Source organism: Aspergillus pseudoviridinutans (genome assembly GCF_018340605.1).
Source record: "Aspergillus pseudoviridinutans IFM 55266 DNA, scaffold_9, whole genome shotgun sequence".
Classification (NCBI taxonomy): Eukaryota; Fungi; Ascomycota; class Eurotiomycetes; order Eurotiales; family Aspergillaceae; genus Aspergillus; species Aspergillus pseudoviridinutans.
Window position 1 is genome coordinate 536821 of NW_025091289.1, and position 13972 is coordinate 550792.

The 13972-nt window shown below is 50.5% G+C and overlaps 7 protein-coding genes across 7 annotated transcripts in view; 2 read left to right on the forward strand and 5 right to left on the reverse strand.

Annotated features, from left to right (window-relative positions):
- The window catches only part of Asppvi_011012 (putative extracellular protein), a gene marked incomplete at both ends in the record, with an annotated part of 3986 nt that extends 3500 nt beyond the window's left edge, over positions 1-486 (forward strand). The window contains one exon of the mRNA XM_043306848.1: positions 13-486. Coding sequence (XP_043162783.1) covers positions 13-486 — 474 coding nt within the window. The remainder of the gene's footprint in view (positions 1-12) is intronic.
- A 490-nt stretch (positions 487-976) lies between these two features.
- On the reverse strand, positions 977-1820 carry Asppvi_011013 (uncharacterized protein; the record flags this gene model as incomplete). Its single annotated transcript, XM_043306849.1, has 2 exons — positions 977-1313; positions 1378-1820. 2 exons carry the CDS (start codon positions 1818-1820, stop codon positions 977-979), a joined length of 780 nt encoding a protein of 259 aa, XP_043162784.1.
- A 943-nt stretch (positions 1821-2763) lies between these two features.
- Asppvi_011014 (uncharacterized protein) lies at positions 2764-4105 on the reverse strand (the record flags this gene model as incomplete). The annotated part of the gene is made up of 5 exons (XM_043306850.1): positions 2764-2894; positions 2951-3517; positions 3571-3819; positions 3870-3903; positions 3959-4105. 5 exons carry the CDS (start codon positions 4103-4105, stop codon positions 2764-2766), a joined length of 1128 nt encoding a protein of 375 aa, XP_043162785.1.
- Positions 4106-4977: 872 nt separating this feature from the next.
- Asppvi_011015 (CENP-S family protein) lies at positions 4978-5583 on the reverse strand (the record flags this gene model as incomplete). The annotated part of the gene is made up of 4 exons (XM_043306851.1): positions 4978-5095; positions 5219-5252; positions 5367-5490; positions 5551-5583. The coding sequence occupies 4 exons, from the start codon at positions 5581-5583 to the stop codon at positions 4978-4980; spliced, it is 309 nt and encodes a 102-aa protein (XP_043162786.1).
- A 569-nt stretch (positions 5584-6152) lies between these two features.
- On the forward strand, positions 6153-6722 carry Asppvi_011016 (uncharacterized protein; the record flags this gene model as incomplete). Its single annotated transcript, XM_043306852.1, has 1 exon — positions 6153-6722. One exon carries the CDS (start codon positions 6153-6155, stop codon positions 6720-6722), a length of 570 nt encoding a protein of 189 aa, XP_043162787.1.
- Positions 6723-7066: 344 nt separating this feature from the next.
- Positions 7067-10762, reverse strand: Asppvi_011017 (DDB1/RSE1 family protein; the record flags this gene model as incomplete). The annotated part of the gene is made up of 5 exons (XM_043306853.1): positions 7067-7369; positions 7437-7883; positions 7946-9852; positions 9915-10585; positions 10668-10762. 5 exons carry the CDS (start codon positions 10760-10762, stop codon positions 7067-7069), a joined length of 3423 nt encoding a protein of 1140 aa, XP_043162788.1.
- An 830-nt stretch (positions 10763-11592) lies between these two features.
- On the reverse strand, positions 11593-13738 carry cprA (NADPH--hemoprotein reductase cprA; the record flags this gene model as incomplete). The annotated part of the gene is made up of 2 exons (XM_043306854.1): positions 11593-11889; positions 11948-13738. The coding sequence occupies 2 exons, from the start codon at positions 13736-13738 to the stop codon at positions 11593-11595; spliced, it is 2088 nt and encodes a 695-aa protein (XP_043162789.1).
- Positions 13739-13972: the final 234 nt, after the last annotated feature.

Sequence of the window (13972 nt, forward strand, 5' to 3'; positions counted from 1 at the left end):
TACAACCCTCAGTCATCTCAGTCGGCCGCTGGTTCTGGTTACAACCCTCAGTCATCTCAGTCGGCCGCCGGTTCTGGGTACAACCCTCAGTCAGCTGCTGGTTCTGGGTACAAGCCTCAGTCATCTCAGTCTGCTGCGTCTGCCCCAGGCTCAGGGTATAAGCCTGAGTCTGCTCAGTCCACTGCTGAGTCTGGGTATAAGCCTCAGTCTTCTCAAGCGGCTGCTGAGTCTGGATACAAGCCTGAGCCTGAGTCTGCTCCCAAACCCAAGTCCAAGGACAACCCCGAAGCCGAGCATGCCCCTCAGCCCAAGCCTTCCTCCGAGCCTGCGGCCGCGCAAGAATTTCCGGAGACTTGCGTTCAGGGCGAGATCCTGTGCGGGCCTGACGGTCAGACATGGGCCAAGTGCGACTGGGGCAAACCTGTTCAGATGGGACCTGTTGCCGCCGGCACGCGCTGCAGACACGGTGTTATCGAGCGTATCTAGGCTTTTATCAGTCTTCCCTTTTTTTTTTCCTTAATATTTGCAAACGGCCTTTGGCTTTTCGGTGTCTGCACATACCATCCTTAATTTAGTTTGTGTCTTGTGGTTGCTGTATGTGAGAGGTTGTTTCAGTTTTTGAGTGTCGGTCTCGTTATTTCTCGTGTACTTTCTGCCAAGGGCCTTTAATTGGTTAATTATTAATCTGCCCTGCGTTCGCTGCTCTAGGTAGATGAATGTAATATGGTCCAAAAAATGTCAAATTATCAATCGTACCACTTCCAAGGAGCAACTACGATACAGCAAAGTGTACATGCATTAGAAATGGTATCATCAACTAGCTCATTCAATCATAGACCTGATCTCCTCCAGTAGAATTGAATTCCAAGTTCACTCAGCAAATGAGGCTCGGTCAAATATATTATCCACGCATATAAGCGTGTTTTTCGCGCATCTCCAACACCATAGAAACCGAACTGCACAAAGACTACCGTGATCAATAGGTGCCGGTATAGGCCGAGCCACCATAACCATTCTGCACCGTGTTCGGCGCGCCATTAGCCGCAGCGTTATTGTTGCGCGAGAAGAAGCGACCACCGAAGACGCCGGGCTTCTCGGCTTTATCGCCCATTTCCACGTCTTGAGGGGTCGGGTGACCAGGAAGCATGTCGTCTGCACTGGCGGTTTCCGGGGTACGCTTGTTGCGGCGCCAGAAGCCGCGGCGTTGGGTGCCGTAGGTGTACCCGTTTGCCGGGGAAGGGCCGAAACGCTTCTCGCGCTTGTGGTGGCGGGCGTAGAGGAGTTGGAAGAGGATTGAGATCAAGAAGAGGAAACTGGTAGTTCACAGATTAGTAAAGAACCTTGACAGACAGGCTAGAGAAGCGTGTCGCGACTTACATTCCGATAATTGAGACCGCGAAAGTGACCTTTTCGAGCATGCATGCGTAGCCCAGCCGGACGCCAGATGCGCTGTCGACATTATCAGCGCCGGAGCCCAGGGGAGTATTGACGTTCCCGGAGCAAGACTGGGTTCCGTCACGGGTCATCACGGCGATGGCGATCATCGCTCCGATAAAGCACACATCGAGGACGATAGCCAGGAAGGCGAAGAAGGCAATCCCGCCCACGCAGCAGGTGAAGAGTGATCCGAGGATTCCGTACAAAGCTGCCGCGCCGGAAAGACCCTCCACGGCCTTCATCCATGTTGGAATGTGCTGGTTATGTTGGCTCTGAACAGCCAGAAAGTATGAGAAGATTCCCAGGATGACTGCGGCAGCGAGGAACTGAAGAACACGGATGGCTAGATTGAAAAAGCGGAGAACGACGCCGCCGGCTCCCATATTGACGGTTTCTCACTCGCGACTAGGCGAGAGGTCGTAAATAAACAGTCGATGGTAAGTATGGAATTCGACCGGGCGAGAGCTATTCTAAAGAAGACAGCCAGTAAAGGCGATTCGTGGAACTGCGAACCTCACAGAAAAGCGCTGCAGGCAATGGGATTCTTCAGGGAGAATAAAAGAGTGCAGAGTTTGAAAAGATGCAGCCCTCGAAGGCAGCAAGATTGCACTTGTAATAAGTTCCAGGGGACAAGGTGTTGTGGCATGAAGATCGGTGGAGGCATTTACTGGGTGCCAAGGAGATAATGGACCCCAAAACCAGCGATAAGAGCTTCTCACAGGCCACCATCCGTTGAGGATCCAGAAGATCATGATGGGGATCCGCAGATGATGACGAGCACTTGATAGTGATTGGAAGCTGGAGCGGCAAAGGAAAAGCTCTCCATGTCGACATTATTAGAAGGGTAGCCTGTTGATGTCACTACTTGGACCCTTGTTCCCTCATTGGTCTTTACGGTGGAGGACTAAGCCTTAGCCGGCCCACAAGAGTCAAGGTCCCTTAGGCTAATGTTCGCTTCCGAATGCTGTGCCCTTCATGGTTCCATGATTCCATTCCGTCATCCCAGGTTCACCCAAAGTATCTGACGCTCTGATCTKGTTACACGTGAAAAAAGCTTCTGATTATTTTTAGTGTATCCGGAAGAGGAACTTTTCAGCAAAAATTGACGCGTTCAATTAGGTAATACAGGTTGAGCCACATCAGAAAGGTCTCAGCCACGGTGCACAGCCATCCTCAGGCTCCCACCAAAACTGAGTGTCGAACATCATCGCATCGTCATGATTCAATTGTGTATATGGTACATAGAATGAAGTCCCAACGGGCTCCAGGAGCGAAACTGTGGGAAGACAGAGCGACAGTTGTGGATGCGAAAGGAAGGGAATACAGTTATGATGCCTGTACATCAACCAGAATCTTGCAATGCTCACCACGATCTTCAAGAAGCGTCTTGAAGCCCTTATCTACCACCTCGTCCATTCTTACCTTTGCTGTGATCATCCCTTCGGGTTTCAATTGACCTTAGAACTTGTGTGTCAGCTGGGGATGACTCAACCTCAGGCGGTTGTGAACGTACCGTAGTTCAGTGCTTGGATAACATTTCGGAAAGCGCTCTCATCATACAGCGCTGCGCCGGTGTAGTTAACTTCATGGTACATCAACTCGTTCACGCGTATAGAAGGTCGCTTCTCCCAGACGGCGATGTTCACAATAGTACCATGGACACGGCATGCAGAGATGGCTCCGTCCAAGGCGACCTCCACTCCCGCAGTGTCGAAGATGACATCCGCGCCCACGCCATTTGTCAACTCCCGCACTTTCTCTGGTACATCGCATGTGCGAGGGTCGATAATGTCTGTGGCTCCGTACTTGAGGGCGAACTTCTTGCGGTTGTCGAGTAGTTCGGCTACCATGATCTTCTTGGCTCCCTGAAGCTTCAGGATTTGTACAATTCCTATCCCAATCGGACCTCCTCCGATAACCATGACGTTATCCCCTCCCTTGAACGGGGATAGGTTGACGGCATGCCAGGCCACGGCCAGCGGCTCAATCAGAGCTGCCGCCTCGAGAGACACATTGTCAGGAAGCGGATAAAAGTGCTCAGCGGGCGCCACGGTGTGCTTCGCCATTCCGCCGCCATATCCTGCAACTGTTCAGTTTCAGGGTCCCGGCGTATCCGAATCGGGCGCGTCTTACCTGATAGTCCAATAAACCCAATATTCTCACAGCAGTACTCAAAGCCGAGTTTACAGGAGCAGCATTGTCGGTCGAAGATCGTTGGACGAACCACTGCTCGCTGTCCAGGCGATAGCTGCGTTACCCCTTCGCCGACTTCTTCAATGATGCCTGCAAACTCATGACCCAATGTCACAGGATAGGAAGTCCCCGTAATCTTGTGTGGCTCCTTTGGGATGAGAACGGGGCCAGCACTATACTCATGAAGGTCTTTTCGAATTAGCATCTGCGAAGCTTGAATCAGTGCAGGCCAGACTTACCACTGCCACATATCCCCACGAACGCTGGCCGCAGCTATATTTCCCAATATATCAGTGAAATTCGTTTGCTTTGGTAGAATCTCACCTACCTTGACCTGGCCCTTGCCACAGGTTGGCTCGTCAATTTCCTCGATTCGGATATCGCCAGGTCCGTGGAAGCGAACCGACTTCATTGTAGGTGTTGTCTTGAGTCTAGTTCGTACCGTATTCGCAGAGTCAATTGTAGTGTTTAGCATTTTGAGGGCTTATCTGTTCTAATGTTAACCTCCGGGAACGACCAGAGGCTTTGCTGACAATCTCATATAACAGCGTCGAAATTGAAGGTTTGACTGATCATTCCAAATAAGGAGCTGGGCCATGATGACTTCTACAAGAATATATAGTGAAGATTGTCGTTGAAGCAAGGACAATTCTCAAAGAACGTTGCAATGACGTTAGATTATATCAAATATCCTAAGCATGGTCTGCTAGAACCTCAAGAGGCTCATATGAGTTATGTACATTGGATGGCGTATTTGATTGGCAGACATACTGAATCGTCGATTGATCATAGTTACACCATCGATGATATGAATCGTCAGGTGCATCCATGGCTCCGAGATCTCATTTGCGACTATCAGATCATGGTGACAGCGGACGCGGCCAATTCGCTAATACACTTCTTTCTATGTTACCATGAGAGGTTCTGACGGAACACAGGCAAACTTTCTGATATCAAGGAAGTAGTCGAGCCCAAGTCACCCGCAGCGAAGCAGACGCTGTAATGGCAGCAGTGGCGTCTATCAAATCGGATTCCAGTGGCCTTGCAAGCGATAGTATCTTATGCGGGCATAGATGTGGGGAAGTGGCGTCATCATGAAACTGGGGAGATATCTTGGCAGGCTCCCACACTTGACAGGCGCAGATACATCCGCTAGGTTGACCATGAGTAATTCAGCCATCAGATTACTCGAAAACTGTTCAAAAGTACCTTACCTTTTGCAATTGACGCTGGTGAATCTTTGAAATCTTTGACTGGCAGCTTATTTGATCCACCAATAGAAATCGAGCTTATCGACCGGATATGTGCAAGACCCATGCATTAGAATGCACTATTGCACGCATCGGATCATGATTCCTCTTCTCGCTGCTGATCAACGAAAGCCCGAAGAATTGATTCTAGCCCTTCGTTGCGGCGCGCAAGCAACATCACGTCAGAGACATTGATCGTAGAACGGCCGGCATGTCTGCATCGGTGGAGGCACCATGTCAGCCGGCATACAGGAAAAATCCTACTCTCAAGCATCCATGCACGAAGCGAAATTGCAAGACAATGACGCTCGTCAATAAGACCAGAGGAAATAACTCACTTGGCAAAGAACTCCAGATCTTGGCTAACGGTTTCTGTAAATCAGACACCATCAGCTCGGATCCACAGCGGATCATGTATATCAGACAGGTGTCTTCCGCATGTAGCGACTTGGGGTGCAGACAAGCAGACTGACAGGATACACATACCAATTTGAGCCCAGACCATTTCTGTCAAAGCTCCAATGAACTGAGGCGTAGCGTTGACGCCGAGCTTGATGGTTTCCTCGTCAACAATCTTTCCAATGGAAAGCCAAAGAGCGGATTTCAAACGCTAGATCACTAAAATCAGCAACCTAAGCATACACCAGGGCGCGATCTAGATATGGCGTACCTCTTCAAGGCTGACTTCCTCGTTTGGATCCATATTGTCGTGGCCAGAACATAAGGCCGCTATGCAAATGCTTGTACAGCTAAGAACGACTCTCTTTCGCTTAACTGGTTCTCTGATCCCACGAGAGTGTCCACATATACTACATTAAAGATAGACGCGTCCTTGAGCTTCAGACGCCCATTCGCGTTTGGTTGCTGTCACGTGCTTGCGGCGTAGATCACGCTAACCCGCAAAAGAATATTACCTTTTACGGAATTCTCCTCATCAAAGAGCTATCAAGACTGCAGGTACTCCTTTTCCAAGGTGTTTGCTCAATCGCAAGACCATTCGATTGTGCGTCCTCTGTGACAAGATTAGCAGGCCTTGGACTTTGTGTCTTGCTTTTGGGGGCAATAAATCCCGCAGCGAAAGCGGTTCTTATCTCTTCTACGGAGTACTCCATACCACCTTCCCCTCCGACCCGCTTCTTCGCGGGACTGGGATACCTCTTTTTTTCTCCTTTCTCTGTTCTCTCAATTTCTGCTCAAGTTTAACCATCTACGGGACCTCACTCCAAAACTCGCAAGAGTGAGATAAGACCGTTGATCACATCATCCTTCACCATGGCGTCCACCGAATCCTCCTCCGTCGTATCCGACGCCCTCAACGACTTCTTCGGCCAACTCTACACCTTCCTCGAAACGCTCTTCAAACGATTCTTCAGGAATCTCTACACATCATTCGCCGAACTCACCGCCAAGCGATGGACGAAAGTCATCGTCTCCGTCGTCGTTTACGTTCTCATCCGTCCGTACATCGAAGCCTGGTTCCGCAAGATGCACGAAAAAGACCGCAAGAAGCAATTGGAGAAGGAAAAGGCAGAGCGAGAGGCCACGAGAAAGAATAAAGCAAAGGTGTCCGCTAATGCACTGCGCGGTGGCGCCACCGGTAGCGGCAAAGTGCTAGGCGAGGTTGAGAACACTGACGATGAGATCGAGACCGGCGAGGACTTTGCTACCGCCAGTGGTGTGCCCGAGTGGGGGAAGAACGCAAGGAAGCGCCAGAAGAAGTTTATGAAGGAGCTGCAACGGGAAGCGGAGCACCGGACGGAGAAGTTGTCAGAGGAGCAGGTCATGGAATTGCTTGATTGGAGTGAATCGGAGGATGAGAAGAAGCAGGAGGAGAAGGAGTGAGAGGTAAACCTCTTTTTTTTCAGTGCCGTTCGTCGACTTCGAAGCTGGTCACGTTGCTCTTGGGCTTATTCCTGCTATTCCTCTTAATGTCCGCTTTCTTTCACCCGCTGTATAATTGACATATCTTCATGTTCTGTTGTTGAGGCTCTGTTCACGTACCAGCGACGACACGGACAGCACGGCTTATGTCTTTATACGTGCCCATAGATTACGTACTCCGACTATGTTCTCAAAAATTCAATGTCACTATTCTATCATCAAGCCATATGCAATTGGTCAACGTATCATCAAGGGGAGCTCATTCTAAGATGGATCCGTAGAAATGCACCAAGCAAAAGATATATCTAATGCAGCCTTCTGAGTGCTTCTATCATCCCTTTTACCTCGTCTACACTCATTTTGCCCACTGTACTGACGATTTCTTCCTGCACACTCGGCTCACAAGTGAGGAATCGCTCAATGAGCTCTCCATCCACGAAGCGGTACGGTTCTTTAGCCTCACGCACCATACTGCGGAAGCCCCGGAACTCATTGAATGGCATATTTCCAACCAATTCGACTTTTCCTGCAATTGTCGCTTGCAACCGCATCAAGAAGTCTTGGTGGTCAGGATTGATGATAGCAAATAGGTAAATAGAGCCTTCCACCTGTAGTTGGGATTGAATCGTCAGTCGTCTCGCAGAATTGGTTGGCAAAGACAAGGGAGAAACTCACAGTGCCTAAAAATGCTCGCGGAGTGACAGCCACACTAGCCAATTTTTGGATGTTGACCGGTCTGATGCGGTTGACCATCTCACCCAGCGAAATCTCACCCGTCACTTCCAAGCGACGCTTATCATCCTCCTCAACACCAGTGGTGTTACGATGAAGGACAATCAAATTACCTTCAGCGTCACTCTCCAGGAAAGTGTCTGGTGCGATGTTGGCAACACCGGTGGCCCATACAGTCTGAAAGTGGCGCGCAACTTCAGTCATTGTATCTGGCGTGCCGTTCTCGCCCTCCTTATACTCCACGAGGCACATGCTCTTCATGAGATCAGAGACGGCGATCAAATTGCCTGTCACCGTTACATCCACTGGCGCAGTCGAGGTCCTATAACTGGCCAGCTTCTCAAGTCTCATGGCGCCGAAATTGTTGTTGATGACTCTATATACAACGACCTTGGTGGAACGTTAGTACTTCAGTCTGGAAGGAGGTGGACCAAGAGAGAATGAATGCTTACTGTCTTGACGAGTGCAGCCACTATTTTGTCCCCAAGCATGGCCAATGCTCGGCAGGCTCCTTTGACGGGTAGCTCAGCAACCTGAGTCAGTTTTCGGCCATTGTCAACCTCAAAGATTAGGATACGACCACGGATTGACTCGTCCCCTTCATCGTCCAGGTACGCTGTCCCAACAATGAATCGATCTTTGACCTCATCTCGGTCGTTTGCGCCTTTTCCCGCCGGGAACTCCGCACGGATGACGCTTTCCACTAACTCCTCTGGCCGCAGCTCGAAAGCGTCGAGGCGCCGGAACAATATCTCGTCAGCAAGTACGAATCTGCTTTTGACGATCTCTGCTCCGTCGACGAGTTTCCGTTCGATGGTACCAATACCGAAAGCTTTCTCAGAAGGCGAGTACGCCACTCGTCGGACCGTTGCCCCGATTGGGAGTGTTTGGATTTGTGTTGTTCTCTCCTTGTCAACGAGAGCGATTTTCAAGTCATGAGATGTTGCGACTGCTATCGACTCTGGGTAGGCCTCCGAGTTGAAATGGCATATCCGGGAGGCGCCTTCGGAGTTTACTGCAGAGTATATAATCCGCCCTTCTGATTCGTAGATCATGCTAGGGTTTTCGCAAGTAGCAAAGACGTTGAACAAGCCATTGCCTCTCGGTAATTTTTTGAAAGTAGGTTGTTCAGAGCCCAGTATTAGCTTGGTCATGCCAGTCAATGAGAAGTCATTCGTGTTAAATGAGTAAGTGATTACACTGCCATCCGCCATGGAAACGAAGAGAGTAGGCGGGCTGTCCGTGAGCACGTTCGCCACGAGAACAGAACGAGGAAAAGCTTCACCAGCCAGGCCGACTGATGTCGTATGAAGCTCGGACAGATCCTGAAGCTTCAGTACCGAGACTTTTGCCAGCTGAGGAAATCCGGCAATACAGACCCCTGTCGGCGATGAGGGTACTGTGACTCCAGAAATCTGACTATCTGCCCCAAAATCTTTCTGCGTTACGACCTGGACTTCGTTGGTAATATCCAAGACCGTCACAAGCTCGCCGCCTGCAACAAGAACGATCGAGTCATCGTTGGCAGAGGCGGCAGTTATAACGAGCTGATTCGGTGGAGTCCATTCGTAAGTAACCATTCCACCCTCTACCTCTGCGATGAGCACCCTCTGCTCAGTGACCTGCAATATTCGCCCACCGGGTAGATTGGCCGCCAGAAGAGTGCTTTCTGAAAGGCTCAGCCCAAGAAACTGATCCATCTCTTCGACCTCGCCGTCGGAACTGAAACGGAACACTCTGGTCTCGTCGACGAAAGTGACCAGAAGTGTGTCCAAGAAATCGCCGATACTTCCTACCTGCAAGCCCCACAGGTCCGTGATATGCTCCATGTCACCTAGCACACCCAGCTCCTCCATTCCAACTCCGCTGCGGACGCTCCTGAGCGTTCCATCGTCAAAGGCGCCGGAGCCAGTGACAATCCTTGCTTGCCCTGACGAGAATTCGTGGGTCTGACTTTCACTCGAGCGGTTGCCGAGATCCATTATCGTAAAGTCCAATATCGGCGCGATATTTGACAGGGTTTGTACAACTTCCAACGATCCATTGCTGATGCGCAGTACTTGAGAGTCTCCCTGATGCGAGCCCAGGAACAAGACACCACCGCCAAGGTATACTAAGACGGATGCGCGGGATGTGCTGCCCAGATGGTCTAGCTTCCAGCTCTCGACTTGGTTGTCAGAGTCCAAGACCAACATTAAAAAGAAGAGCCTCCCATAATCGTCAGCCAGCAGCCACCGCTGACTATCCACCTGTTCCCAGGCCACGAAAATGGTCGCCTCATCCAACGGGCGGGATATAATTTCGTTATTATCTGCGTCGACATATTTGATCGACATTTCCCCGAGGATGAGAAGACCCCCTGTCTATGTTAGCATGGAAAACAACTAGTCCGAGAGCAACAAAGAGTTCATGGGAAGTTACCTAACGGAGCAGGTACTGGAATCAGGTGGGAAGACCCGAGTTCCAGGTCTTGTGTAAAGTCCGCCGGTTCCCCGAATGTAGCGTCTGCAGTGCTGTTGCTCCCGGTCGCCGCATGATACTGTAATTCCCTCACCCTCAGTTTGACTTTTTTCTGATTATCCTCGTACAGTAGAGCCAGGCGTGGAAGTCCTTCTTGCACATGCAAGAACGCCGACGAGCGGACGAACAGCTCCTCAATTCTTGCTGTTGTCGGCTCACCCAACTCTCCCACTCGCGGGGCATCCGGGCCTGAGGGCAAGGCGACGGCCCTCCCTCTTTTCTTGCTGGGCAGTTGTATAATCGGTATGACTGCAATAACACCTTCATATATCTCCAAGGTCATGAACCGTCCGCTTGGGTCGATCAAGCATCGGTTCCCCGTTTGCGACTCCCGTGATGACGGATCCGATATGTCGACATAGTCCCGTTCCGTGCAGACTCGCTTTTCTGAACTGTCCCAAGATAACGTGAAGTATGTGTACCGGTCTGTGCCAACGAATAGATGGTCCGTAGAGGAATTAGCCGGGGCGGGAAGGCGAGCCAGCATCGTCACCCTCGCATAGATGGCGCACGAGGCCACAAGATCCAACCCATCTGGGGTGGGAGAGTAGAATTCGAGCCGATTAGACTTCCTGTTATCAGCAAATAAAAACCTGTCAGCCGATATCCATCTGATAGCTCGATATCAGTCCCCGATACTAGAGGGTCACCAACGCGACAACCAGACAGTCCTCCTCCGAATTCAAGAAATTCAGCTTGAGAGCATGACGAATGCTGCTCGCCCGATGAATTGGTACGACGTATGCCATCGTACCGACTCGCAGTCTTCACGACTGTCAATAGTTCCGGGATCGGGCTTTCCGTGGTAGTTGCCAATAACTGCGGGGATGGTAGGAGACAAGCGCAGCCAGCGACAAGATTTAGATCAATCTTGGATCAAGTGGAGAAAATATAGCAATAATCTGCATCGCTCCTTTTCAGGTTAATGATACTGATGCTCGAATGCTGGCTCGAATGGGGATGCAGGAAGATGGAAAAGCTCACTTGAGCTACTACCTTAGCTGCCTGGGTCATATCGGGCCCGAACGTCGAGTTGCGGAATGACGATTGCTTGCGGGTTCCATCAATTCCTGATTCTTTTATCTCCGACTCTATGGCCGACACGCACTAAGGTACATCTTGAACAACCTCAAAAAGAAACAACAACAGTTGTGATCTAAGTTCTACATTATTATTGAAATCTCTATTTGCAAGCAATTGCCAACACGCGAGCTGACCGAGTAATGCCATTTTTGTGCAATCTCACTGTGTCAATATAGACTCGAGAATATCCTGGAATTCATTCATTCAGTCCCTTGTCACCTCTTTGATGTCTCCATCCTCTATCCCTCGCAATCAATGATAGCTGCTGAAGCTGATGGTGGCAGCCATCTCCTATAGAGCCGACCCTATTCAATCATAAAACAGAGCAACATGCATACATTAAAACACGCCTAAAAACGAGGAATAAGAACCAAACCAGGCGGTGTATATATGCAGATATCATCTAGGCGTCAGAAAAAAAGAGAAAAAGAGAAGAGGGAAATGTCATGACAAGAAGCATTAGTAAAGGTAGACGAAACTGTCGAACAGGCCAAAATCACGACCAGACATCCTCCTGGTAGCTGCCGCTGCTCCGCATGTGCTTCACCATCTCCTCACCCTTCTCAGCGGGCAAGCCACGAGACTTGGCAATGATTTGACCAAGGACAATATTGACTTCCCGCGCCATGTTGGCTGCATCTCCACAGACGTAGAAGATGGCCTTCTGCTTTAGGAGATCGCTAACAAGGTCGGCATGTTCTTGCAGTCGGTGCTGAACGTACACTTTCTTCGCGGTCTCGCGAGAGAAGGCAGTGATGATCTTGAGCTTGTCTCCAAGTTTCTCTTGGTAAACCTATTAAGAGTTAGGCAAACCGGGTCCAAATGTGCTCACAAGAAGACTGCAAACATACCTTCCACTCATCCTTGTACAAGAAGTCCTCATTGCTGTTACGGCAACCAAAGAAGAGAATGGTAGGTCCAACATCCTTGCCCTTTTCAGCCAGAGCAGCTCGTTCCTGGACGAAGCCACGGAAAGGAGCAACGCCAGTACCAGGTCCAACCATGATAACGGGTTTGGAGGGATCAGAAGGCAACTTGAAATTGGAGTGGCGAACATGAACCGGGACGTGAATACCATCGTACTTGTTACGGGGACCAGTAATAGCATATGTCAACCCATGAGGATCGGGCGAGGGATCACCGTTCTGCTTCTGCTTGAGGGCCAGGAGATAATTCGTCGTCACGCCCTTGACTATATGGGACGCACCAGGCAAGCGGACAGATTCAACGACAGCTGTGATACTAATCTTATCCTTTTGAACGAGGGAGGAAGACGAGATGGAGTAGTAACGAGGCTGAAGCCTGTTGAGGCCTTCGATAAGCAGCGAAAACGGGACAGAAGAGAACGGCTTCGAGGTAATGTTCTGAAGAGCCTGAGCGATGTTGACGCATTGGTTGCTGATCTTCTCATGGAAGTAATCCTTATCATTACCAAGGCGCACGATTTCGGTTTTGCTCTCTTCGTCGGGAGCGAATGGCGCCAAAGAGGAAACAAACTGACGCGAGACGGGGGCGCAGATTTCCATGTAGAAGCGAACGGCCGCGTCGTAAGTGGTAGGGGTTGGAATGGGAACCTTGGCAGTGACATCGAGACCTTTGATGTTAATAACAGTATGGCGCTTCTCTACAATGCCAAAGACCTGGAGGAAACGATCGACTTCAATGCCCGCGTTGGTAGGCCAGACAGCGATGTGATCACCGGTCTGGTAAGTGAGGTTGCTGCCAGCAATGCTAATTTCCATGTGAAGACAATTACGATCCTTGGCGGTAAACAATTCACGGGATTCGACGATGGGAGCGATGTAAGGATTGTGCGCAGAGTAGGGACCCTTGGGGCTGCCGCTGAGATGACCCTGGGTCGGCTCGCCAAGGTAGACGCTATCATCCTCGGGGCTCAAAGATTCATCTTCAACCACAGAGAAAACCGGTTCATAGACAGCCTCGCGCTCTTGCAGGTTCATGGACTCCGACAGAGCGGCCCACATGGGCTCCTTCCAGGCCAAAAAGTCCTCCTCCATTGTACCAGCGCCGTCATCACCCTCACCAGCGGTGCCGATGCGTTGCGCACCAAGCTTTGTAAGAGCAGCATCGACGTGGCGAACCATAGCATTGTAGTGCTCGTAGGTGTTGTTACCAAGACCGAAAGTGACATACTTGAGCGAGGAGAGCGGCTTTTCGTCAGCGGAGGCACCGCTCTCGAAAGCGACGTCCTCACCGGTGATGAACTGGTAAAACTCGACCGCGTTGTCGGTGGGCTCGCCCTCACCGTAGGTAGCCAGAACAAAGAAAGCGATCTTATCCTCGGGGAACTTATCCAGATTGTCGTAGTCGTAATCTTCGAGATCAGCGACCATGGTCTTCAAGCCGAATCGCTGGGAACCTTCCTTTGCCAGTCGGGATGCGTAATCCTCGGCAGTTCCAGTCTGGGAACCGTAGAAAATCACACAGTTCTTCCCGGTCTCCTCCATCTTTTGGATGATGTCCCGAGTTTTACCTGCTTTGGCGGCGCCATTCATGGCGGAATTCGCGGTGGCGTAGGGGTCTTTGGGAACGGCCCAGTAGGAGCCCTTGGTGAAGTAGGCAATGCTGCCCACCAAGAGCACTACCAGGACAACAATATCAAGAGTGTCGAGTTGCGCCATGTTGGATTGTTGTTCAAGCCAGCAGATCCGTCCCTAGACGAGGGACAGAACAGAAAAGAGAGGGGAAAAGTAATGAAAGGTCAACACCCCCTCAATCTCCAAGCCGTGTCCAGCCAAAGAAAAAAAAGTAACCAAAGAAGAAATTAAGGATTCAGAATGTAGAATCACGCGACTGTGGCGGTCTTCATCAACGGGGAGAGAACGAGATTGACAGTCCGAAAAGAAAGTCAGAGA